A 21,910-nucleotide genomic window follows, 5' to 3' on the forward strand; every position below is an offset into this window, starting at 1 on the left:
TGCTAAGCTAAGTTAGCTTCTAAGTAGCCTGTCACAAGATGGTATAGAACTGTTGGCCCCAGAAAACTGAGAGAAGTTTTGACCTCTTTCCCTATAACACCTGACTGCCTGGAACCATCAATGTCCACTTCACCTCTACCATTTCTTTGTGGCTCTCTTCACTCTTCCTTATACTGGCGTGTGGGTGGCTCAGGTGACCCAAGCCTTGAGGGACCACTGAATTTCCCAGCTTCAAAAATGAGTTTAAGGAGTGGGTGAAGAAAAGCTCATTCTAAAAGCTCATTGCTCTCCAGCTATGCTGGGCTTCTTTATCCTCCTCCAGCCCATTACAATGGTTCCCATCTTGGGGCCATTGGATTTGAACTGTCTCAGCCTGGGTTGCTTTTCCACCAGACTGTCACAAGGCTGGCTCCTTCCCATTTTCCAGTCTCACTGCAAAGGTCACTCCTTAAAGAAGCCTTTGCCTTGCCACCCAAACAAAGCTACTTATTACAAGTCACTATATCACTTACTTTCTTCATAGTGCACATCTTAATTATTTGTTTTTCTGTATACTATTTTCTCCCCTGACTAGAAAGCAGGTTCCCTGTAAACAGAGAGATGTCATTGATCTTATTCCCCTTTGCGGACTCAGCATCTTAAATCCTACCTGGCACACATTATGTCACATAACAGAACTTTACTGCAAGAATGAGTAAATAATGAACAGATGATTAAGACTATCTGCTACAGAACCAGTGGGAAAAGGCCAAAGCAGAATCTGTGACCTATCATGAAGTACACTGCTTCAAGGATATTTTTTCATCGCAGTATTATTTGTTTATTTGTTTGTTTTTTGGAGTTCCCCAGTGGGACCAAAACTGAAACTGCATGTGAAGGTACAGCTGTGAAGGAGAGCCACAGAAGACACGGCTTTTTTATTCAGAGCTCTAAATAGAAAACCATTCTGAAATAATTTGTACAAGATTCTTGAAAATGAAATGTAAAAAGGGGGAAAATAATGTATTTGGACATCAGCATGATAGTTCTGCCAAACTAATTATGCCCCACAACATGTAATTATGAACTGCTGAAAGACAAACGATGAAGCAAAGCATTTATCATAAGCACATTCAGAGGTAAGACTGTCATAAATCTGGTTCCAGGATATTATTCCTTTAACATTATTATAACAAAGAGTAAGTATGATGATGAGCTACCTCCTTTCATGCATTTCTCACTATCTAGGAAATTAGGCTTATGAATTAATCCCTAGCTGAGACACCTGAAAAAACCACCAAGATGTGATAAAAATGGTAGAACACATTACACTGACATGAAAAGGGCTTTCTATATACTAGAGATTCACTTAACATGCATTCAGATCTTCATATACACCTCATAGTAAGACACAACTTAAGAAATGTACATTCCACAGCTCTTTATCTAGAAGATTCAGCCATTCTGGAAGGCAAAAATAAAACAAAACAGAAAGCCCATACTGACTAAATGAGAGAAGATTGGGAATGCAACTTTGAAGGCATCTATTCCCTGGAACAGTGATTCAGAAAAGAATTGGAGGGATGTGTTAATAGGTCATAGGTCCTATTATATTACTAGGTGACAAAAATCATTAAGTGCAGTTTTGATAAATGTTCTAGTTACTGTTATGTTTAAAAGCATTGCAAATTCTAATTGATGTTTTTAAAATACACTGCAATCATTAAAGATACCATCCAAAAATTTTAAAAGGTCTTTAAAATGGTTATTAATAATTTATCCTTTTAAGTTAATGTGGGAATGTTTAATGTCATTTACTGAAAACAAAAGCCAAAATGGTATAAAATGGTATTCATTATGATTAAGATCTAATAAGTAAAGAAGTCCAGAGGTATGGAATTTATAATCTTGCATATATGTTTATAAAATATGAACTCGGGAAACAACCATTTAATTTACCAAGAAATCTTTTGATGTCTAGTGCATAGAACAAACAGGACAAGGACAAGTTTCAGTGTAGAGGTCTTTTCAGATGGTTCCTACTAGCCTTGGGATTTCCTATTCCTATTTAGCGCACAGAGTTAACGTAGAAGACTATGATTTTTGTCCCAGCTTTGCTCTGCAGAGCCCCAAGCAAAGCCTAGACCATAAATAAGACAGCAGGGCCCTAGGAGCCAACTGAGTCATAAACCCCACTTAGTCACATGTGGCTCAAGGTATTGGGATCCCAAGAGAGTCCCGCCAAACAAATGGAATCAATTTAGGTCAAAGCTAGGAAAAACAGAGTGTTCCCCCAACCCTTTCCACTGGCAGTGGAAGATACCACAATCCCCCTTCCATGGCTCAAATGCAGGCTAAGCCCAGGAAAATATCTAGGCCAGGGAAAACTATTTCCACAGTCTAAAAAAGAAAGAAAGAAATGGGAAAAAATTTTTGACAACCAACCACAAATTTTACATGTATGGTTCTCCTGTTTTTAAGCATAAAAGCAGTCTTGTTGCTGCTAAGTTATTATCACCATCACATTTTTTGACATTTGTGCCCAGTACCATTTAGCCTTAGGGTACTTAGGCTTATTGCTTTAAAAATACAGTTAAGCATATTTAAATCACTTTAAATATCTCAAAAAGCAGCAAATACACAGCCTACCTGTTTGGGCATGAAAACTTGAAAGAAAAGCTTTATAGAATGGCCTGCAGGTCAACAAATTCTGGTTTGGGCAGGATGATGTCAGGAAGGAGCTATAGAAAACAAAGTCCTCTGTATGAAAAATACTCTGCCTTTGGTTCCCTCAGGTCACAACTGGAACTGTTGGCAAACATGCCCTGAAAAACTGCAACTCTCATAAAGTGCTAAAAACTCCCAAATAAATATGGCTCCTCAAAACTGAGAAACATTTAATGAACGACCCTTTCTTTGCCAATAATTCTGTTTAAATTAAGTCCAGCAGCCTCTTCAAAGGACCAAAGAAGCCCCCTTGTTAAGACAAATTCTATATATAGACATCCAACACAATTATATGATGCATGTAACCAAATATATATAATTATCCTAGTTTCTACATTCCCATTATCTTCATAAATATAGGATAAAAATCAGTCTAAATGACTTTCTCAGACCTCCTCAAGGATTAAGACTACCCAGCCAGCTTTTAAAAAGTATATGTATGTAGTATAGATCAAAAGCAAATGTTCCGGACAGTTCTTTTCTACCCATGGGTTTTACTAAGAATATGTGCAGTTTTCAGGGAAAACACCACAAATGACAGCTGTTTAAAAGCATGGAAATTAATTGGCAGCAGGAATTTCCTTGACTAATAGGGAAAAACTTAAAGTCACATGTTTTGATGAGCTTATTTTTCCCATCCTTAGTCAAGCATACTCACTGTTAATAATTAAGACTTTCAAACAGAAATATAACCAAGTAAAATCCTGAGTACATAATAAAAAAAAAAAAAGCTGAGTGAGACCTAGCTTAGTATTACTGAATGAACAATGGTATTAGTGAATTTTAGATACAAATAATATATAGGGGAAGGTTCAACTTGCGGGTTTTGATTTTCTATAGGAACTAAACTGAAACGACAATAAGAACAATACATTTAGTGTATTAGAAATTAGTAGCAAGACAAGTACCTCCCCTGCCAGGCCACCGCCAAGACGCCATCTGCTCTGAGCTGCTTCTCTAGTGGTGGTGACGGATTTGCTCTGATCCATCCACAGTCTCTATAACACAGGGGCTCTCAAGTCACTGTCCTTGTGACCAATGGTGAGAAGGGATGAGACAGCTGGTTAGGATTAGGTGAGCAGTCTATGACCCGGGAACCACGTAGCTCACTCTGCCCAGAGCTATGACTCTGGGGTCATTACCATTATGCTCTCACCATCTAAGCTAACCAGCCACTGACAGCTACAATCCAACATACATCAATCACTCTGGGGGCACAATGTCTTCTTAATCGCAGCAACAATGTCATTTTATTTTTAAGGCAGCTGAATTGACCCCAAGACGTCCAAAGGCTCATGTGTGGTAGAGTCTATGCACAAACTGTCCCTCATGGCAACAACAAGATGTCCAAATACAAGCAGCCGTGGTTCGTCCATCCGAATCAAATGACAGCTCTGACACAGCTCAGAAAAAGTAAGAAATAGTCAAAGAATTCCCAAAGCATATTTTCTCCAAGTGCCACAATGGAATAATGTACCTGGCCATCCCCAGACTTGGAAAGTTGGCAGGAACGACGAGCACATCCAGCCTGGAGAAGGGATGTGTTCCCAGGACAGAGTGTGCTGCTGAGAGGCACGGACAGAGCAGCTGCAGGAGGGTCTCCTGGCAGGCACCTCTGAGGCACGATGGGGCAAAGACTCGATGAGGAATGATGTCCTGGGTGGTGGCAGAAGTATTCTGGAAGCGGCAGGGGTATTCCACATGGCCACAAATGCCAGCATACCTGGGGACCACACAATAAATATTTGTACTTGTTATTCTCCTCACTGTTGAGGTGAGGTATTTTCACAGACATACACAACTTCTAGGAGATAGCAGTTTAGACAGGTCCACAAGCAAAAACAGTTACCTGAGTTCTTTGCTTGTCTCTATCTAAGTATTGGTGAAAAATCGGAGGTTGAAATACTTATTGATATGTTGAATTGATTGAGTAGTTTCAAGCTAAGCTAAGTGAAAGTAGTAAAATCTTGTTTTAGAATAAATGGGAAAAAAGTCCTAAGACTCAAAACAACAAAACAAACTCCATCAAAACAAAAAACAATTTCTGCCCTTAAAGTTGTGCTTTCAAATATCACTATGAAAAAAATCCTAACTTAGGGATGATTTATAACTCAGAAAGTAAGGGATGGTGTAACCAAATTAAAGATCCCATTCTGAAATTTACTAGAATAAAATATGTGGAGTCAGGTAGAGAAAAATGAACCAAATGACAGTACAGATTCCAACTTTTCAAAAGAACAGCATTCATTCTCCTGAATAGTACTTTAGGTTTTTTGTGTTGTTAAAACCCTGGCTGGGTAGCTCAGTTGGGTTAGCGTGTTGTCCTGATACACCAAGGCTACAGGTTCGATCCCTGGTCAGGACACATACAAGAATCAACCAATAAAAACATAAATAAGTGGAACAACAAACTGATGCTTCTCTCTGTCTCTCTGTCTTTCTCTCTCAAATTAGTAAAAAAAAAAAACAAAAGTTGTGCTGTGAGGAAATACAGAAGCACTTGTGATACAATACTTTCCCCAATCCACTTTCCTTTTAAGGAAACAGATCAGAGTCCAGCCTGTACCATCTGATCACTGTCAGTTATTCTACAAAAGGTGGAGCTGAAAAAGAATTCCTAGAATCTGACTCATAGGTCTCAAGAGAACTTATCTACCCAAAGAAACCAACATCAAAGGAAACTCTATTTTTTCACCTGTTAACAGGTCCTTTATTCAAACATAATGGAACACTCCTGAACTTTTAATTCATAAATTAAAGCCCATAGTTCTAACTATGGGGCTTATCATACTCCCAGTGAATACTGGAAAAAAAAAAAAAAAAAAACCCTTGGTTCCGGGGGAAGGTGGCGGCAGAGTAGGACAAAAGATTTCGCTTCCCCCCACACACCAGAGAAAAACCGGGCTGATCTGCAGAGGAGCGCAGTGGATAGCCAATAGGGACCCAGCATATAGGAAGGTAGGACACCAGAAACGGGAGCGGACTCTGAATGCCCAGATGGTGAGGAGACAGCTGCAGGTTAATAAGGTCCAAGGGAACAGCACAGAGGCCACAGGCCCTCCGCCAGACCACACCAGGGCCTGGGCCCCTCCGCCTCGGTCTCTGGGAGCCTAGAGCTGGCAGCAAGGGCCTTGGGAGAGAGCCAGTCATCAGCTCCCACCCTACCGGGCCAGGCACAGTTTGAAAAACACCGGGAGAGACCTGTTTGCTTAAAGTGTCAGAGAGAGGAATAGGCATGAGGAAGCAAATGAGAGGGCTTTGATCACCGAGGGAGTCTGTGGTCACTGGCTTGGGAGAATTGAGAGTCGCCCTTGCGTTCCCGCATAGCACTGGGAAAGGTTCGCACCGAGCCTTCGGGACTAGGGAAGCCTGGGCAGGAATGCGCGCCCATGCCCGAGGCCAGGACTGTGAATCCTGGGGAAAGTCTGCTCTCAGTGGGGCGCTGGGGAGAGGCACCAGTCCGGATCTTGGGAGAACACTCTTGAGACTCGCTGAGTTCACCGAGAAGGGAGAAAAGCCACACCAAACGCCCCTCAGACTGCTGCAGCCAGTGTGACCAGAAGAAAAGGTTTGACCAGCGGGAAACCAACAAGAGGTTTTTGTTTGGGTTTTTTTGCTCTTTAAAAAATTAATCTTTTATTTTTTAAACTTTATTATTGTTTTATCTGTCAATACTTTTACCCTCTCTCTTCTTTCTTGTTTTATTCCTTCTTCCTTTCTTTCCAAACCTACCGCTTTTTCCTCCCTTCTGCTGCCTTTTTCTTTCTTTTCTCTCCCCTCCCCCCCAAGTGAGACAAAAGACTTGGGACAGCAAAAAGACCAGATCTGGACTCAAAGAGGGGGCATCCCAACAGTAGAGACAGAGAGACAATATTCACTTTGCTATAACAGAAAAACTACAAGTTACTGCACATTTATATGTTTTTTCATTATTCTTACATCTTTTATTTTAATAGTATCTCTGTATTCCTCCTCTTTCTGTATAGCCTTCTTTACCTTGGCTGGATGTATTGTATCACTCGATAGGTTCCCCTGTCTCTTCAATCATAGTGTATTGCTAATTTACTGTCCTTTACTTCCTCTTGCCCAGTTAGCACACTACTGAAGGTCCAATACTCCCTAAGTTTGGTATATCACAGATTCTGTCATATGATTGTTGCTCTAAAATTATTGTAAATAATAGTTGCAACATACTGTTGTAAATACTACACAACACCCCCCCCCCCAGATCTTAGGCCACTTCACTGTTGCCTGAACTATAATACTGTAGTGGTTAACTCTATTCTCTCTCACACTACACCTATTTACCATCCTTTATTTTCACCTCACCTCAGAATCTGACCTCCCTGAACCTCACTACTTTCTAAATCCAAATCACAAACATTCCTTCCCCAACAAGAGCCTTATCTTCTGTCCATCCTTTCTAAAAAGTGGCTAGTTGGGTTGATGATTACACGTAACACTATATATAGCCAAAGGATCTCCTATCTCTTCTCTACCAACTGCTACTGTAAATATCATAGAATATTTCCTAATGCCATAAACCATTTGGCTTTTCTCTCCAACTTATCACATACACAAAAAAGAGTAGGTGGAAGCAATTAACATCAGGATACCCACTGGAAAAGGAAACCCAACAACAAAGGAACCACCAACAGATAACAACAGAAGAAGGTGAAAGAGAGAGTGGAAACCACACAAACATCAACCCAAGACCTATCTGGAAATACAAGTAAACAGTGGAGAAACTGAACAAGAGCAAAAGACAACCCTCAAAACGCTGTGCATGCAGAAGAACTAGCTTCAACACAACCCGCCCTCACCAGCACAGCAAATTGAAAAGTGTAGTGGACAGAGGGACCATCAGTTCACCAGCTGGTGGGAAGGACACACAAAAGAAAGACCCAACAACAACCAAATCCCAAAGACAAACTCAGAGGCAACGTAAAGGACAGCCCAAGAATAGCAAGCTGGAGAGATCGAGGAGACCACACCACTGAATCTCACAGGTATTACAACACAGACGTTCACACCATAAACCAAGGAAGACAGAACAAATCACTTTAAGAAGCTGAAGGTAACAAGAAAAGTCTCACAAACAATGGGAAGACAAAGAAACAATGCCCAAATGAAAGGAAAGGAGGAAGCCTCAGATACAATATTAGATGAAATAGAGGCAAGTCAGCTATTAGATACTAAACTCTCAGCACTGGTTTCAGGAAGTTCAAAGAGCTCAGAATGAGCTATGAGAAACTACAGGGAAGATACAATGAACTCACTGCAAACTATCAACATGAAAAAGGAAATAGAAACCATCAACAAGGGCCAAGAGGAAATGAAGAATACAATTACGGAGCTGAAGAACACAGTGGAAGAAATCAAAAGCAGGATCCATGAAGCAGGAGATCAAATCAGCAAGTTGGAGGACAAAGTAGAAAAAAACTCCCAGAAAGAGCAACAAAAGGAAAAGAGGCTCAGAAAGAATGAGGAGGGATTAAGAGAAATGCAAGACAATATGAAACGTAATAATATCCGAATAATAGGGATACCAGAAGGAGAAGAAGAAGAGCAAGGGATAGAAAATCTACTTAAAAAGTAACAACGGAAAACTTCCCTAATTTGATCAGAGAAAAAGTCACACAAATCCAGGAAACACAGAGAGTCCCAATCAAGAGGAACTCAAAGAGGCCCACTTCTGGACACATCATCATAAAAAGGGCAAAATTTCAAGACAAACAGAGAATCTTAAAGGCAGCAAGGGAGAAAAAGGAAGTAACATACAAGGGAGCCCCAATAAGGTTAGCTGCTGACTTCTCAGTGGAAACACTCCAAGAAAGAAGAGAATGGAAAGAAATATTCCAAGTAATGAGAACCACAGGCCTTCAACTAAGGTTACTTTATCCAGCAAGGCTCTCAATGAAAATAGAAGGCCAAATAAAGAGCTTCCGAGACAAAAGAAGTCTAAAAGAATACACCTCCACCAAACCAGCTCTGCAAGAAATACTAGAAGGTCTGCTTCAAGGAAAGGAAGGTAAAGAGAGAGATAATGAAAAGCACAGGTATTAAAATGACAATTAATAAGTACCTATCAATAATAACCTTAAACAAAAATAGATTAAATGCTCCAAACAAAAGACATAGAATAGCTGAATAGATAAGAAAGCATGACCCACACATTTGCTGCCTACAAAAGACCCACCTCAGGACAAAATACCTACACAGACTAAAACTGAGGGGCTGGAAACAAATTTTCCAAGCAAACGGCTAGGAAAAAAAAGCCGGGGTAGCAATACTCATACCAGACAAAACAGACTTCCAGAAAAGGGCCATAAAAAGAGACTCAGAAGGTGACTTCATAATACTCAAGGAAGGAATCCACCAAGAAGACTTAACATTGTAAATATATATGCACCCAACATAGGACCATCCAAATATATAAAGAAAATCTTAGAGGACTTTAAGAAGATATTGACAGCAACACAATTATAGTTGGGGATTTTAAAACCCCACTGTCAAAAATGGGCAAATCTTCCAAACAAAATATCAACAAAGACATTGCAGCATTAAACGACACCCTAGATGAAATGGACCTAATTGATATATATGGAGCCCTCCATCCCAAAGAAGCTAAATACACATTCTTTTCAAATTCACATGGAATATTTTCAAAGATAGACCACATGACAGGACACAAAACGAGTCTCAACAATTTCAGAAAAACAGAAAACATTCCAAGCATTTTCTCTGATCACAAGGGACTGAAATTGGAAACTAACCCCACAGGAAAAAACTGAAAACACCCAAAAGCATGGAGACTGAATGGTATGCTATTAAACAATAAATGGGTCAAGACAGAATTTAGGGAAGAAATCAAAAAGTTTCTGGAAACACATGAAAATGAACTCACAACAAACCAAAACTTATGGGACACAGTGAAGGCAGTCCTGAGAGGGAAGTTCATAGCAATACAGGCTTACCTAAAGAAGATAGAAACATTTCAAACAAACAACCTAACCTGACGCCTCCAAGAACTTGAAGAACAACAACAAAGACAGCCCAGAGCAAATAGAAGGAAAGAAATAACCAAGATCAGAGCAGAACTAAATGACATAGAGACTAAAAGCACAATTCTAAGGATCAATGAATCTAGGAGTTGGTTTTTTGAAAGATAAACAAAACAGACAAGCCTTTAAGTAGGCTCATCAAGAAAAGAAGAGAGAGGACCCAAATAAACACAATCAGAAATGAAAGAGGAGAGATTACAACTGATACCACAGAAATAGAAAGGATTGTAAGAAATTACTATGCAGAACTGTATGCCAAGAAATTTGAAAACCTAGGTGAAATGGACAAATTTCTAGAAAAATATAATCTTCCAAACCTCAATGAAAAAGAAGCAGAAAACCTGAACAGACCAATAACAGCAGATGAAATTGAAGCAGTAATATAAAAACTCCCATCACACAAAAGCCCTGGACCAGATGGTTTCACAGGAGAATTCTACAAAGGTTTTAAGGAAGAGCTAACCCCTACTCTTCACAGACTATTCCAAAAAATCCAAAAGGAGGGAAAACTCCCCAACTCTTTTTATGAAGCCAGCATCATCCTAATTCCAAAGCCAGATAGACACACAACAAAGAAAGAAAACTTCAGGCCAATATCGCTGATGAACATAGATGCTAAAATCCTCAATAAAATATTGGCAAGTCGCATCCAACAATACAGCAAAAAGATCATACACCACGACCAAGTGGGATTCATCCCAGGGATGCAAGGATGGTTCAATATTCATAAATCAGTAAATGTAATACATCACATAAACAAAAGCAAAGACAAAAACCACATGATCATATCAATAGATGCGGGAAAAGCTTTTGATAAGGTACAACACCCATTTATGATAAAGGTATTCAGAAAAATGGGAATAGAGGGAACATTCCTCAATATAATAAAGGCCATATATGAAAGACCTACAGGCAACATCATACTCAATGAGCAAAAACTTAAATCTTTTCCACTAAGATCAGGAACAAGAGAAAGTTGCTCACTTTTACCACTTCTATTCAATATAGTATTAGAAGTTCTAGCCACAGCGATTAGGCAAGAAAAGGAAATAAAAGGCATACAAATCGGAAAGGAGGAAACAAAACTGGCATTGTTTGCAGATGACATGATAGTGTACATGGAAAATCTTATAGCCTCTACCAAAAAATTGCTCGAACTAATAAATGAATTTGGCAAAACAGCAGGAAACAAAGTCAATATCCAGAAATCAAAGGCATTTTTGTATACCAACAATGAAACAGTAGAAGCAGAAATCAAGAAAAAAATCCCATTTGATATAGCAAAAACAAAAACAAAATACCTAGGAATAAACCTAATCAAGGACATAAAAGACCTGTATGTTGAAAATTACACAACACTGAAGGAAGAAATCAAGGAAGACACAAACAAATGGAAACATATACCATGTTCATGGATTGGAAGAATTAACATCATCAAAATGTCCATACCACCCAAAGCAATTTACAGATTCAATGCAATACCTATTAAAGTACCAATGGCATACTTCACAGACATAGAACAAACACTTCAAAAATTTATATGGAACCATAAATGACCCCGAATAGCAGCTGCAATGTTGAGAAAGAAGAACAAAGTAGGAGGGATCACAATACCTGATATCAAACTGTATTACAAGGCCACTGTAATCAAAACAGCCTAGTACTGTCATAAAAACAGGCACAAGAACAATGGAACAGAACAGAGAGCCCAGAAATAAACCCAAATCTCTACGGCCAATTAATATTCAACAAAGTGGTCAGCAACATAAAATGGAGTGAAGATAGCCTTTTCAACAAATGGTGTTGGGAGAACTAGACAGCTACCTTCCAAAAAAAATGAAACTCAAGCACCAACTTACATCATACACCAAAATAAATTCAGGGTGGATAAAAGACTTAAATATAAGCCATGACACCATTAAAGTCCTAGAGGAAAACATTGGCAAGAAAATCTCAGATATTTCCCATAGCAAATTTTTTACTGGTATGTCCCCTAGGGCAAGGGACATAAAGCAAAGAATAAACAAATGGGATCTCATCAAAATTAAAAGTTTTGCACAGCTAAAGAAAATAGTACTAAAATAAAAAGAGAACCAACTGTATGGAAAAACATATTCACCAATGATACCTCAGACAAGGGTTTAATCTCCAAAATATATAAAGTATTTATACAATTCTACTCTAAGAAGATAAGCAACCCAATTAAAAAATGGACAAAAGACCTGAACAGACACTTCCCCAAATAGGACATACAGAGGTCCCAGAGGCATACGAAAAGATGCTCAGCACCACTAGCCATCAGAGAGATGCAAAGTAAAACCACAATGAGATACCACCTCACACTGGTCAGAATGGCCATCATAAACAAATCAACAAACAAGTGTTTGGGAGGACGTGGAGAAGAGGGAACCCCAGTACACTGTTGGCAGGATTGTAGACCGGTGCAGCTACTGTGTAAAACAGTATGGAATTTCCTCAGAAAATTAAAAATGGAACTGCCTTTTGACCCAGCAATGTCACTGCTGGGATTATATCCTAAGAACCCTGAAACACCAATCCAAAATAATGCATGCACCCCAATGTTCATAGCAGCACAATATACAATAGGCAAGTGCTGGACACAACCTAGCTGCCCATCAGTAAATGAATGGATCCAAAAATTGTGGTACATTTACAGAAAGGAATTCTATGCAGCAGAAAGGAGCTGCTACCCTTTGCAACAGTGTGGATGGAACTGGAAAGCTAAAGCATTATGCTGAGTGAAATGCACCAGGTGGTAAAAGACAAATACCATATGATCTTGCCTTTAACAGGAACCTAACAAGCAAAATGTAACCAAAGCCACTGAAATATAGAACAGGCTGCCAGGGACCAGAGGGGAGAAAGGAGGGAATTTCAGGGGAGAAAGGGGAAGGATTTACAGGAACTAGTATAAAGGACACATGGACAACTAAGGGGGGTGGAAATGGGAGGGAGGTGGTGAGCACAAGGGGGGGTTGCCTGGGATGGGAGTAAAAGACAGAAAACTGAACTTGAACAATAATTAAATAAAAAAATTTAAAAAGAGAAAACCCTTAAAATACTGATATGTTCCAAGATGGATGAACTGTAACAATAAAGTCTCTATAAATTTCTGAAGTGCTTTTCATCCATCCACATCAGCACTGCCCAAGACGGGCCACACAGTGCGGAGATAAGCCTCAACTTCTGGCAGTACATAGAACATAACTGCCAGCACTGATGACGTCATAGAACATAACTGCCAGCACTGATTACATTTTAGCACAATTGGGGAAAAATAATGGGAGAAGACCCATAAATATTTCTCCTAGAATAAGGTGACGGGAAGAATATAACTGCTGATATTGAATGCTAGCGAAAGTCCCTAGATTGTTAACCCTGCTTTATGGAGAAAGTGAGGGTAGGTGCCTACTGGTAAACATTTAACCAAAAAGGCTTCGATGTCCACCTAATGACTATAAGTGTATTGGTATAGCAATTTAATCAAAGCTCTCACAAACTGAAAAACCACCATTTACTAGATTAACCATCACGATACCTTTTCCTAATGTATTTATATAGGTATATAATGTGCTATGGTAATTTGAGCTTAAATTCTATTGAAAAGCTTTGAGACCACTTCAAATATTAGAAAAATTGGAAGTGAAGAGGCATCTTCAGGACAGACTTGGAGTATAAGTTTAAATCCCACCTACCAAAGTACAGTTTTGTAAGGAGGTATTCCATTAGCCTGTCTAGAAACATATCATGGGTAAGACTATTTTTTTGAGATCAATAACCTCAAACATTGGAGAATAATTTGAGGTAGCCAAAGATATACAATAAAAGCCAATTTGTTCGAGAGAAAAGGTGACTTAAATTCTCTCTGGAGAGGAATGACACTATCCAAGGCAATAAAGGTCATTTCATTTGGGTGAATTAGCACCATTTTTCCTAATTAAAGCCTCAGAGAAAATGTAAAACTTTAAGACAATCAAGTTATGGGTAAGTGAGATCATTAAGGATCCCAATAAAAATGGAAACCGCATCTAGGAGACCACACATGGGCTCCAACACGGGACCAGGAAACCTGAACAACTGGCTAACTGTGACCTGACACAAACCACTCAGTCTCTGTGGCCTCTTTTCCTCACCTCTGACATGGTCTCACAGAAGAGGATGCTGGGAAAGGAGTTGATGGGAAAGGGGTGTGAAGGAACTTACTGGGGTGATGGAATGTTCTTTATCTGGGTTAACATGCATACAACTGTCAAAAACTAATCAAGCCAAACACTTAAGAGCTGTTCATGCTGCTGCACATTAATTATACTTTCATTAAAAACAAACAGACTTTGGGCCAAGATAGAGGCGTAGATAAATATACTTTCCCTTCTCATACAACCAAAAGAAGGACAACAAAAAAATTAAAAACAAAAAACCACCAATACTGAAATTGAACTGCATGGAAATCTGATAACCAAGGAGTTAAAGAAGAAAGATTCATCCAGACCAGTAGGAACGGTGGAGATAGGCAGCTGGGTGGAGAGGACTCATGAAAAGGTGGTGGCTGGTGGAGCTGGTAGTCCCACACTTGTGTCTGGATAAATCGGGAGGAACACCTGGGGAGTAAGACAGACCAAGAAACCAAGGTTCTAGCGAGGGGGGAAAAAGCCTCAAAACCTCTGACTGAAAAAACCTGTGGGAATTGTGGCAGTGGTAGAAACTCCCAGCCTCACAGGAAAGTTCATTGGAGAGTTCCTTGGAGAGAGACCCACAGAGTCATAGAATATACACAAAACCACCCACCCAGGAATCAACACCAGAAGGACCCAATTTGATTGTGGCTAGTGGGGGAAGTGCCTGAAAGCCAACTGAGAGCTGAACTTGCAGCATTGTTTCTTCTTGGACCCCTCCCCCACATACAGTGCCAAACACAATAACGTGGGTTGCCCCACCCTGCTGAACACCTAAGGCTCCACGCCTCACTACATAACAGGTGCATCAAGACAAAAAAATGCCCCAAATGAAAGAACAGATCAAAGCTCCAGAGAAAATACAACTAAGTGACAAAGAGATAGCCAACCTACCAGACGCACAGCTCAAAACACTGGTAATCAGGACGCTCACAAAATCGGTTTAGTGTGGTCACCAAATAGAGGAAAAAGTGAAGGCTATGAAAAGTGAAATAAAGGAAAATCTATAGGGAACCAACAGTGAAGGGAAGGGAACCGGGACTCAAAGCAATGGTCTGGACTAGAAAAAAGAAACCAGAACAAAATCCAACCAGAAGAAAATGAAGAATCAAGAATACGAAAAAATGAGGAGAGGCTTAGGAACCTCCAGGACAACTTTCAATGTTCCAGCATCTGAATCATAGGGATGCCAGAAGGAAAAGAGGAAGAGCAAGAAATGGAAAACTTATTTGAAAACATAATGAAGGAGAACTTCCCCAATCTGGCAAAGGAAATAGACTTCCAGGAAATCCAGGAAGCTCAGAGAGTCCCAAAGAAGTTGGACCCAAGAAGGAACACACCAAGGCACATCAGAATTACATTACCCAAGATTAAAGATAAGGAGAGAATCTTAAAATCAGCAAGAGAAAAGGAAACAGTTCCCTACAAAGGAGTTCCCATAAGATTCTGAGCCAATTTCTCAAAAAAAACCTTACAGGCAAGAATGGGCTACAAAGAAATATTTGAAGTCATGAAAGGCAAGGACCTACATCCAAGATTAATCTACCCAGCAAAGCAATCATTTAGAATGGAAGGGCAGATAAAGTGCTTCCCAGATAAGGTCGAATTGAAAGAGTTCATCATTACCAAGCCCTTATTATGAGAAACGTTAAAGGGACTTACCTAAGAAAAAGAAGATCAAAAATATGAACTAAAATGACAACAAATTCACAGCTACCAACAACTGAACCTAAAAAAATAAAAACAAAAACAAACTAAACAAACAACTAGAACAGGAACAGAATCACAGAAATGGAGATCACCTGGAGAGTTATCAGTAGGTAAGGGGAGTGGGGGGAAAGGCAAAGGGAATGAGTAGCATAAATAGTAGATAGAAAACAGGCATGGGGAGGTTAAGAAGAGTATGGAAATGTAGAAACCTAATAACTTATATGTACGACCCATGGACATGAACTAAGGGGGTGAGGGAATTCAGTTGGGGGGGTCTGCAGAGTGGAGGGGAATAAAGGGAGGATAATGGGACAACTGTAATAGCATAATCAATAAAATATATTTTAAAAAACAAACAAAAAACTTAAAATGGTTTCCAAGGTTTTTCATGGCACTATGATTCTATGACAATTTACCACGAGACCCCTCTTCATACAACAGCCGTGTTCCTGAAGTAGGGAGGGAATACTTAGTCATAAAGCCATGACTAGACTTCTACAGAACCAGTATTAACTCAAAGATGCTCTATCTTTCCTTCAGACTAACCTTCAATCACAAATCACTGTATATGTGCTTGCTCCAATATACTCTTGATATCATCAACAAATGAAGAATCTGTAAATAGCTGTTCCTTGTGCCCAGGCTTGTAATCAGAGTAAACATTTTAATAATTAAGGTTATAATATTTAATTGTTAATTACTAATAATCTATAATACTAATGATAAGAGTAGTAAACACAAATAACTTCTACCAGAACTGCTACTTAGTCATTTAACACTTACTATGTGCTGTGCACTGTTCTGAATAATTTATATACATTTTCCCAATTAATGCACACATTCCTAGAATAACAATTATTCATTACACCATGAATCATCACAACCTCCTCCCTCCAGACTCTCCTTCTCCACATACTTCATTATGCTTCTTAAGTAAATTTGGAATCTGGAATTTTCCTAAAGCTGAGCTCAGCTGCCCTGTGGCTCTCCAGTTTCCTGTTCCTCCTTGTCAATATTGCCTATTAATATTACTTAGTGGGAAGAAGGGTAAAATATATGTTAGGCTGGTAAATGATGGAAACCAGGCTATTGGTCCCCTCTTATACAAGAAGTCTCTCCAAGAAATGACTGTGTTTTACTCAGAGCCTCAAAAGGTTCTCCTTTAGCTATCCTCTTGTTTCAAGGCATGGCTGTACTGAAACCACCTCACACAAATGTTTGTCTTAGGTTCAAAAGAAATCACTGGAAAGTCTCCCCAGGGAATGGATATTCTTTTTCCACAACCCCTTCCTTGGTTCATGTGAAAACTCAGTAAATATTTCCTGCATTCTTGCTCTGTTCAAGGCACTCCAGAGGGAGCTGCCACGTACATACATCTGAATAAATCTCTGACCCTACCTTTGAGGAATTTACAGTTTTGTTACAAGAAAAAGTTTTTAGTTCTGATTAGTTTAGGTTTACACAATTTATTAACATTTTAGCTAGCAGAGTAGATCTTCCTAAATATCACAAGTGTTCAAACTGCTACCACCAGCCCCCAATGCATTGCTGACAATGTCAACATAAATGATGATATAGTAGTTCTGAAAGTCAGATGTGTTCTTCTCAGGCATTCGGTATATTACAAAGCAAAATGAGATACTTGCAACATGAGACAGAGACCTGAAATACTCTCGGGGCGCAAGGACTGGACAAACCAAATCAAGCTGAAAAGATATGCAAAGGCTCCTCTCAAAGTGAAGTGAAGGGTATTCTGGACATTCGAATTTCTCCCTATGATCTGTACCCACCATTCCTTCTTTTCTAGACTCTCAAAGAGATAGAAACAGGATCTCATTCTCGAAAGTCCAACTTTTCATTGACTTCGCGTACCCTACCACATCTGTTCTTCTTTAGGGTTAGCAGCCTCGGTGCCTCTCCCATGCTTTTCCATGCTCCATGCTGCATGTTTTCCATGCTTTTAATCATTTTTGCTGAGTTCCTCTGGACTTTATCCAAGCGTCCTGCTTAAAGTGTATGGCCCCAAAGTGAAGACAATGCTTTAACAAAGACCTCAAGAGATTAAATGTGATACAAAGATTCCCCTGTGGTTGGAGAAGCTTATACTGCAGCCAAATAAAATTAATAAATTTTCAACGGTTTATCTAAGTGCCCTGTAATTAATGTATTTACTAAAATGCCCAGCCAGAGTGGGCTGGAAATATGTAGAACTGGAGCTGGAGGAAGGACTGTTCTTCCTATAACTTGGCCCACATGAACAGTGACCCAAAGTTCAGTAACCAATACTTTGGCCAAATTTCTGGGACCCTAATGCGCCTGAACACATTAGGCAAATGAAAGCCTGTGGCACATGAGGTCTCTGTAAATGTTACATTTACATGAATTGAACTAGTGGTCTTCGGAAGACTTGAAGTAGGGGCAGGGGTTGGGAAAGACAAGGGGACCAGATGTGAACATAACCAAAAACACCACTGCACTTGGCACTTCAGAGAACCTTTGTTGGCAAACTTAGTGTGGAGCCAAAGACTTAATGGATAAAAACACAAAGCCACCCTCTGATGACTAAAAACAGCATACATGAAGTGCATAGCCAGGGAAGGACCAAACAAATGTAAGCTATTATTTTATCAGCAGTACATTTCTGATGGACAAGCGCAGTGATAAATGAAGGGAAAACTTAGTCATAGCACGTCAGACACGGAAAGGAGTGCAGGCAGGACTCCACCACCCCCAAGCCTCACATTTCCATATGAGGACAAGATTCCCTGCCTGCAGTGGCACCCTTCACTCTCTCTCTAGCTGATCTGATTGGCTGGGTCACTTGGGACTTTCTCTTTCCGAATCTGCTTGCCCACAGAGCGGGTGCTTTTGGCTGTTAGGCAGGCTGTGTGCATCTCTGTTGTGGAGGTTAGCAGTGGTACAGCTGGGTGGAGATGTTTGTCTAAATTGGAAATGGAGTATTAGAAAGCCAATTAACACTGTATGCCTGAGTATTAACTCAATCCAGCTTCTTTCAATAATAAAACATATCCTTCATTCTCCTTCTGTTTCTCAGTTGGTTCTGAACTCAGGTGGACAAGGGAGGAGTTGTATTTACCCCCTCCCATAAACTCTAACAGGGATTCAGATATCCTACCCCCTACAATCCCCACTTCATTCAGCCATGTCCTCCTCCTTCACAATTATGGATGCAGAAAAGTAAACAGCCATTTCAGCTGCTTGTGGGCAGCAGAGAGAACATATAGGAAATGATTGCTGCCCACTCCCCTGCTTTGGATTCCTGCACATATGGCTAGAAAGACCAAATAACAAATTTCTTTCTTTGCCTCCCTCTAGCCTTCCCAAGGCACACATTTTCCAACTGCACACCTCTTCTAACAGTAAATCAGCCGAGGCTGTAGGTGAAGAGCAGTGTTGCTTCGCCGTGAAGAATTTGAGAAACACCAACCATCTTCACCCCTAGAAAACTCTTTATTCTGCAGAGAAGGAAAGTATGGCTTTGCCCAAAGAAACATACCTAGTCAATGGAGATGACACCTTCAGGCTCACAGGAAATGCTCTCTATTTCTGTTTTCTGTTACAACACGACACATTCCAATCAATAATAGTGACTCAATCACAGCGGCACTGACTCTCCATATGAAAAGGTGGACCAGACTCCAGGTGAGGCATGGATATAGTGCAGTTTTTAAAAGCCCCCAGAAAAGATTCTGAATCACCTCTCCAGGGGGTTGAACCCAGATGTGAATCCAGGTATTGTAACTCAGTAGGGACATGAATGTGAACATTCTGCTGTTTGAAGTCTCAATATCATTATTTTATCTTTAAATATAGAATTAATAAAGCCTATCTACCATACAAATTTATCCTCAGAACTAAGCAAGATGACACGTAGACCAAGACTTTCCCTAACTTCAAACATTAAATGGCTTCTGTATCAATTCAAGATAGGCTAGGATATGCTATAATAACAAACATCCCCATTATTTCAGTGGCTTAACCAAAAAAAGTTTATTTCTCACTCATACCAAGTTCATTGTAGATCGAAGTGACTCTCCAGGGCACCTGTCGTCCCTAATTAGAAATCTGGCTGCCTGGACTTCCAAAATGATGCCTACCGTGTGAGCTCAGTGACAGGGAAAGAAAGCACTAGAGGGTCTCACAGCAATTAAATATTCCCATTTGAAAGTAACATATGTCACTTGTCTACAATTCTCTTCTTCTCTTGGGAATAAGTAAAATCCTATAAGCAATTTACAATACTCTATATAGCTCATAGAAAATGGTCCAAAATAGGTAACTTACCAACCAAGAAGTGGAAATTACCTTCCTTCCAACAAAAAGCAAAATGCAGGTAATGAGACATGCCCATCATAAAAGAGCACTTGATGCCTTTATCATCTACCCACACCAACCACTATAGTCCGTGTAGGAAGAGCAAAAGCAACATGGCAAAACAACCAACACAAAAGATATTTGTACTCTGAGCATATCTGAGTTGGATTTCAAGGATGAAAAAACTGAAAGGTTTTCTTAGGCTCCGCTGAGGAAGAAATGCCAATCAGCCACAAAATTAGGCAGTATAGAGCTTTATTGGGGTTTGCGTACCCAGGTGAGGTTCTCTGGTCCCCAGAGTGGGGCCGCTGGGGAAGTCACGCCCAAGCAGGGAATGTGGCAGGGTTTTATTTTGGTTGGCTCTCTTCGTGGGAGCTGGGGATTGGTCCCCTTTGAACAAAGCGGCAATATATCATTGGTGGCTTTCCTTGGACTCAGGTTGCTATACAGATATCCGCTTTGGCAAAGCCTGCCCTTTCGGCTCTCTGGTTTGACTTCAGCTGTCTTTTCCAGGTTGTAGTTCAGCTGCCATTTTGGATTGTAGTCCAGCCGCCATTTTGGCCTACCCCGCCCATCCTGACAAAACCATCTGTCCCCGGATTCTGGGCATTCTCCATCACAGGATACTAGCTTAGTGACTACCTGTAAATAGGAAAAATGATTAAACTGAGCTAGAAGTAAAAGATACCACACTGCATGATATCACACTGCATGATTAGCACACTCCTGAGCCTATTATTTGCATTCTCCTTCTTCCCTTTGACTCTCAAGAAGCTAGAATAGTTGAACATCTAATGGCCTATACTAATTTAAAAAAATTTTAAACTGATTTCCTCTAATCAGTTCTGAAAAGAAGGAATTGCTCCTGAAGGTAACAGAGCCCTAACCCAGCAGGATTCTCAAAACCCAATAGCCTTGTGACAGCTTCCTTATGTCCTGTGCTCCTAAGGAGGCTGTCCTCCCTCAAACTCCCCACAAAGACACTGCTAGCAGCAGTCACTGGAACCACAACAGCATAGTGGACAACAAAGGAACCCATCGGATAAGCAACTTCTTTTTATTAAGTTGTGTTTTTGATCAAATAAGCACTGAAATCCAAAGTTAAAAGGTGTAGAAAGAGGGAAAAGTATTAAAGAAGAAGATTCTGTTGACTTAACCAAATACACAAAAATATTTCACCTGACTGCACAGAGGATTTCACATATACTTACTTTCTTCTTGTTCTTTCTGCATAAACAATATGCCCACATTTTGGCCTCTCAACTCTTTCCCTCCCAGTAGGGCTTTTCCTGCTTTGATTAGTCATAGTTTGGTTTAGTTTCTCAGCAGGGATGACTCACATTCCCAGCGCTTGGAATAAATGCATCATTCTACTCTCTCAAGTGTTTGTTTTTCAGCAAGTTCCCAAATACAAACCTGAAGTCAGCCTCGGAAGCTGAGAAGGATCTCTCTGCTGCCAGATCATTTGATGAGCAGGTCTCTGGCTTCACTTCTGTCCAAGATCCCACTGCAATTGTAAAGGTGGAGGCTGGCATCGGCATGGTTACATAGTAATGCCAGCTTAAGCTCCCTATAACCAGAAAGAGAAAAATCTAATGAGGCCAATGTATGTATCTGGACCTTACTTATATTTTTTCTCTTTAGGCACTTGAAGAATTTGTGTCCTAAGATGGTATGAGCCAGTTCTTGGAGGCGAGTCATGTCAACTAAAGGGACATTATTCCAGGTCTCAGGGGAAGCATAAGAGAGATGATAGTTTCAGGGCAGCCAGGGAGGTTTGGGTCTGTTCCAGGAATCAGTTTGAAGCCCTTCAAGTTAGGCTATAAATGAATGGTGGTGGTTGAGGTGGTCACTAATAGCTGCAAACACATAAAAGTATAGGTTGTATGCTGCTGTAGAAAC

The 21,910-nt window shown here is 40.1% G+C and overlaps 1 protein-coding gene across 5 annotated transcripts in view; it reads right to left on the reverse strand.

Moving 5' to 3' along the window:
- Positions 1-21,910, reverse strand: part of AOPEP (aminopeptidase O (putative)) — a 426,177-nt gene that overhangs the window by 306,698 nt on the left and 97,569 nt on the right. For all 5 annotated transcript variants that reach the window (XR_005067928.1, XR_005067927.1, XR_005067929.1 and 2 more), the window contains exons 4-5: positions 21,425-21,578; positions 4,184-4,429 (exon numbers count right to left, since the gene is read on the reverse strand). Coding sequence is in view for 2 of the 5 variants with exons in the window: in XM_037056214.1 (XP_036912109.1) it covers positions 4,184-4,429; positions 21,425-21,578 (400 nt within the window). In the remaining 3 variants the exon portion in view is untranslated. The remainder of the gene's footprint in view (positions 1-4,183; positions 4,430-21,424; positions 21,579-21,910) is intronic.

This window comes from Sturnira hondurensis, unplaced genomic scaffold, assembly GCF_014824575.4.
Source record: "Sturnira hondurensis isolate 20B ecotype Veracruz unplaced genomic scaffold, ASM1482457v3 Scaffold0008860, whole genome shotgun sequence".
Lineage (NCBI taxonomy): Eukaryota > Metazoa > Chordata > Mammalia > Chiroptera > Phyllostomidae > Sturnira > Sturnira hondurensis.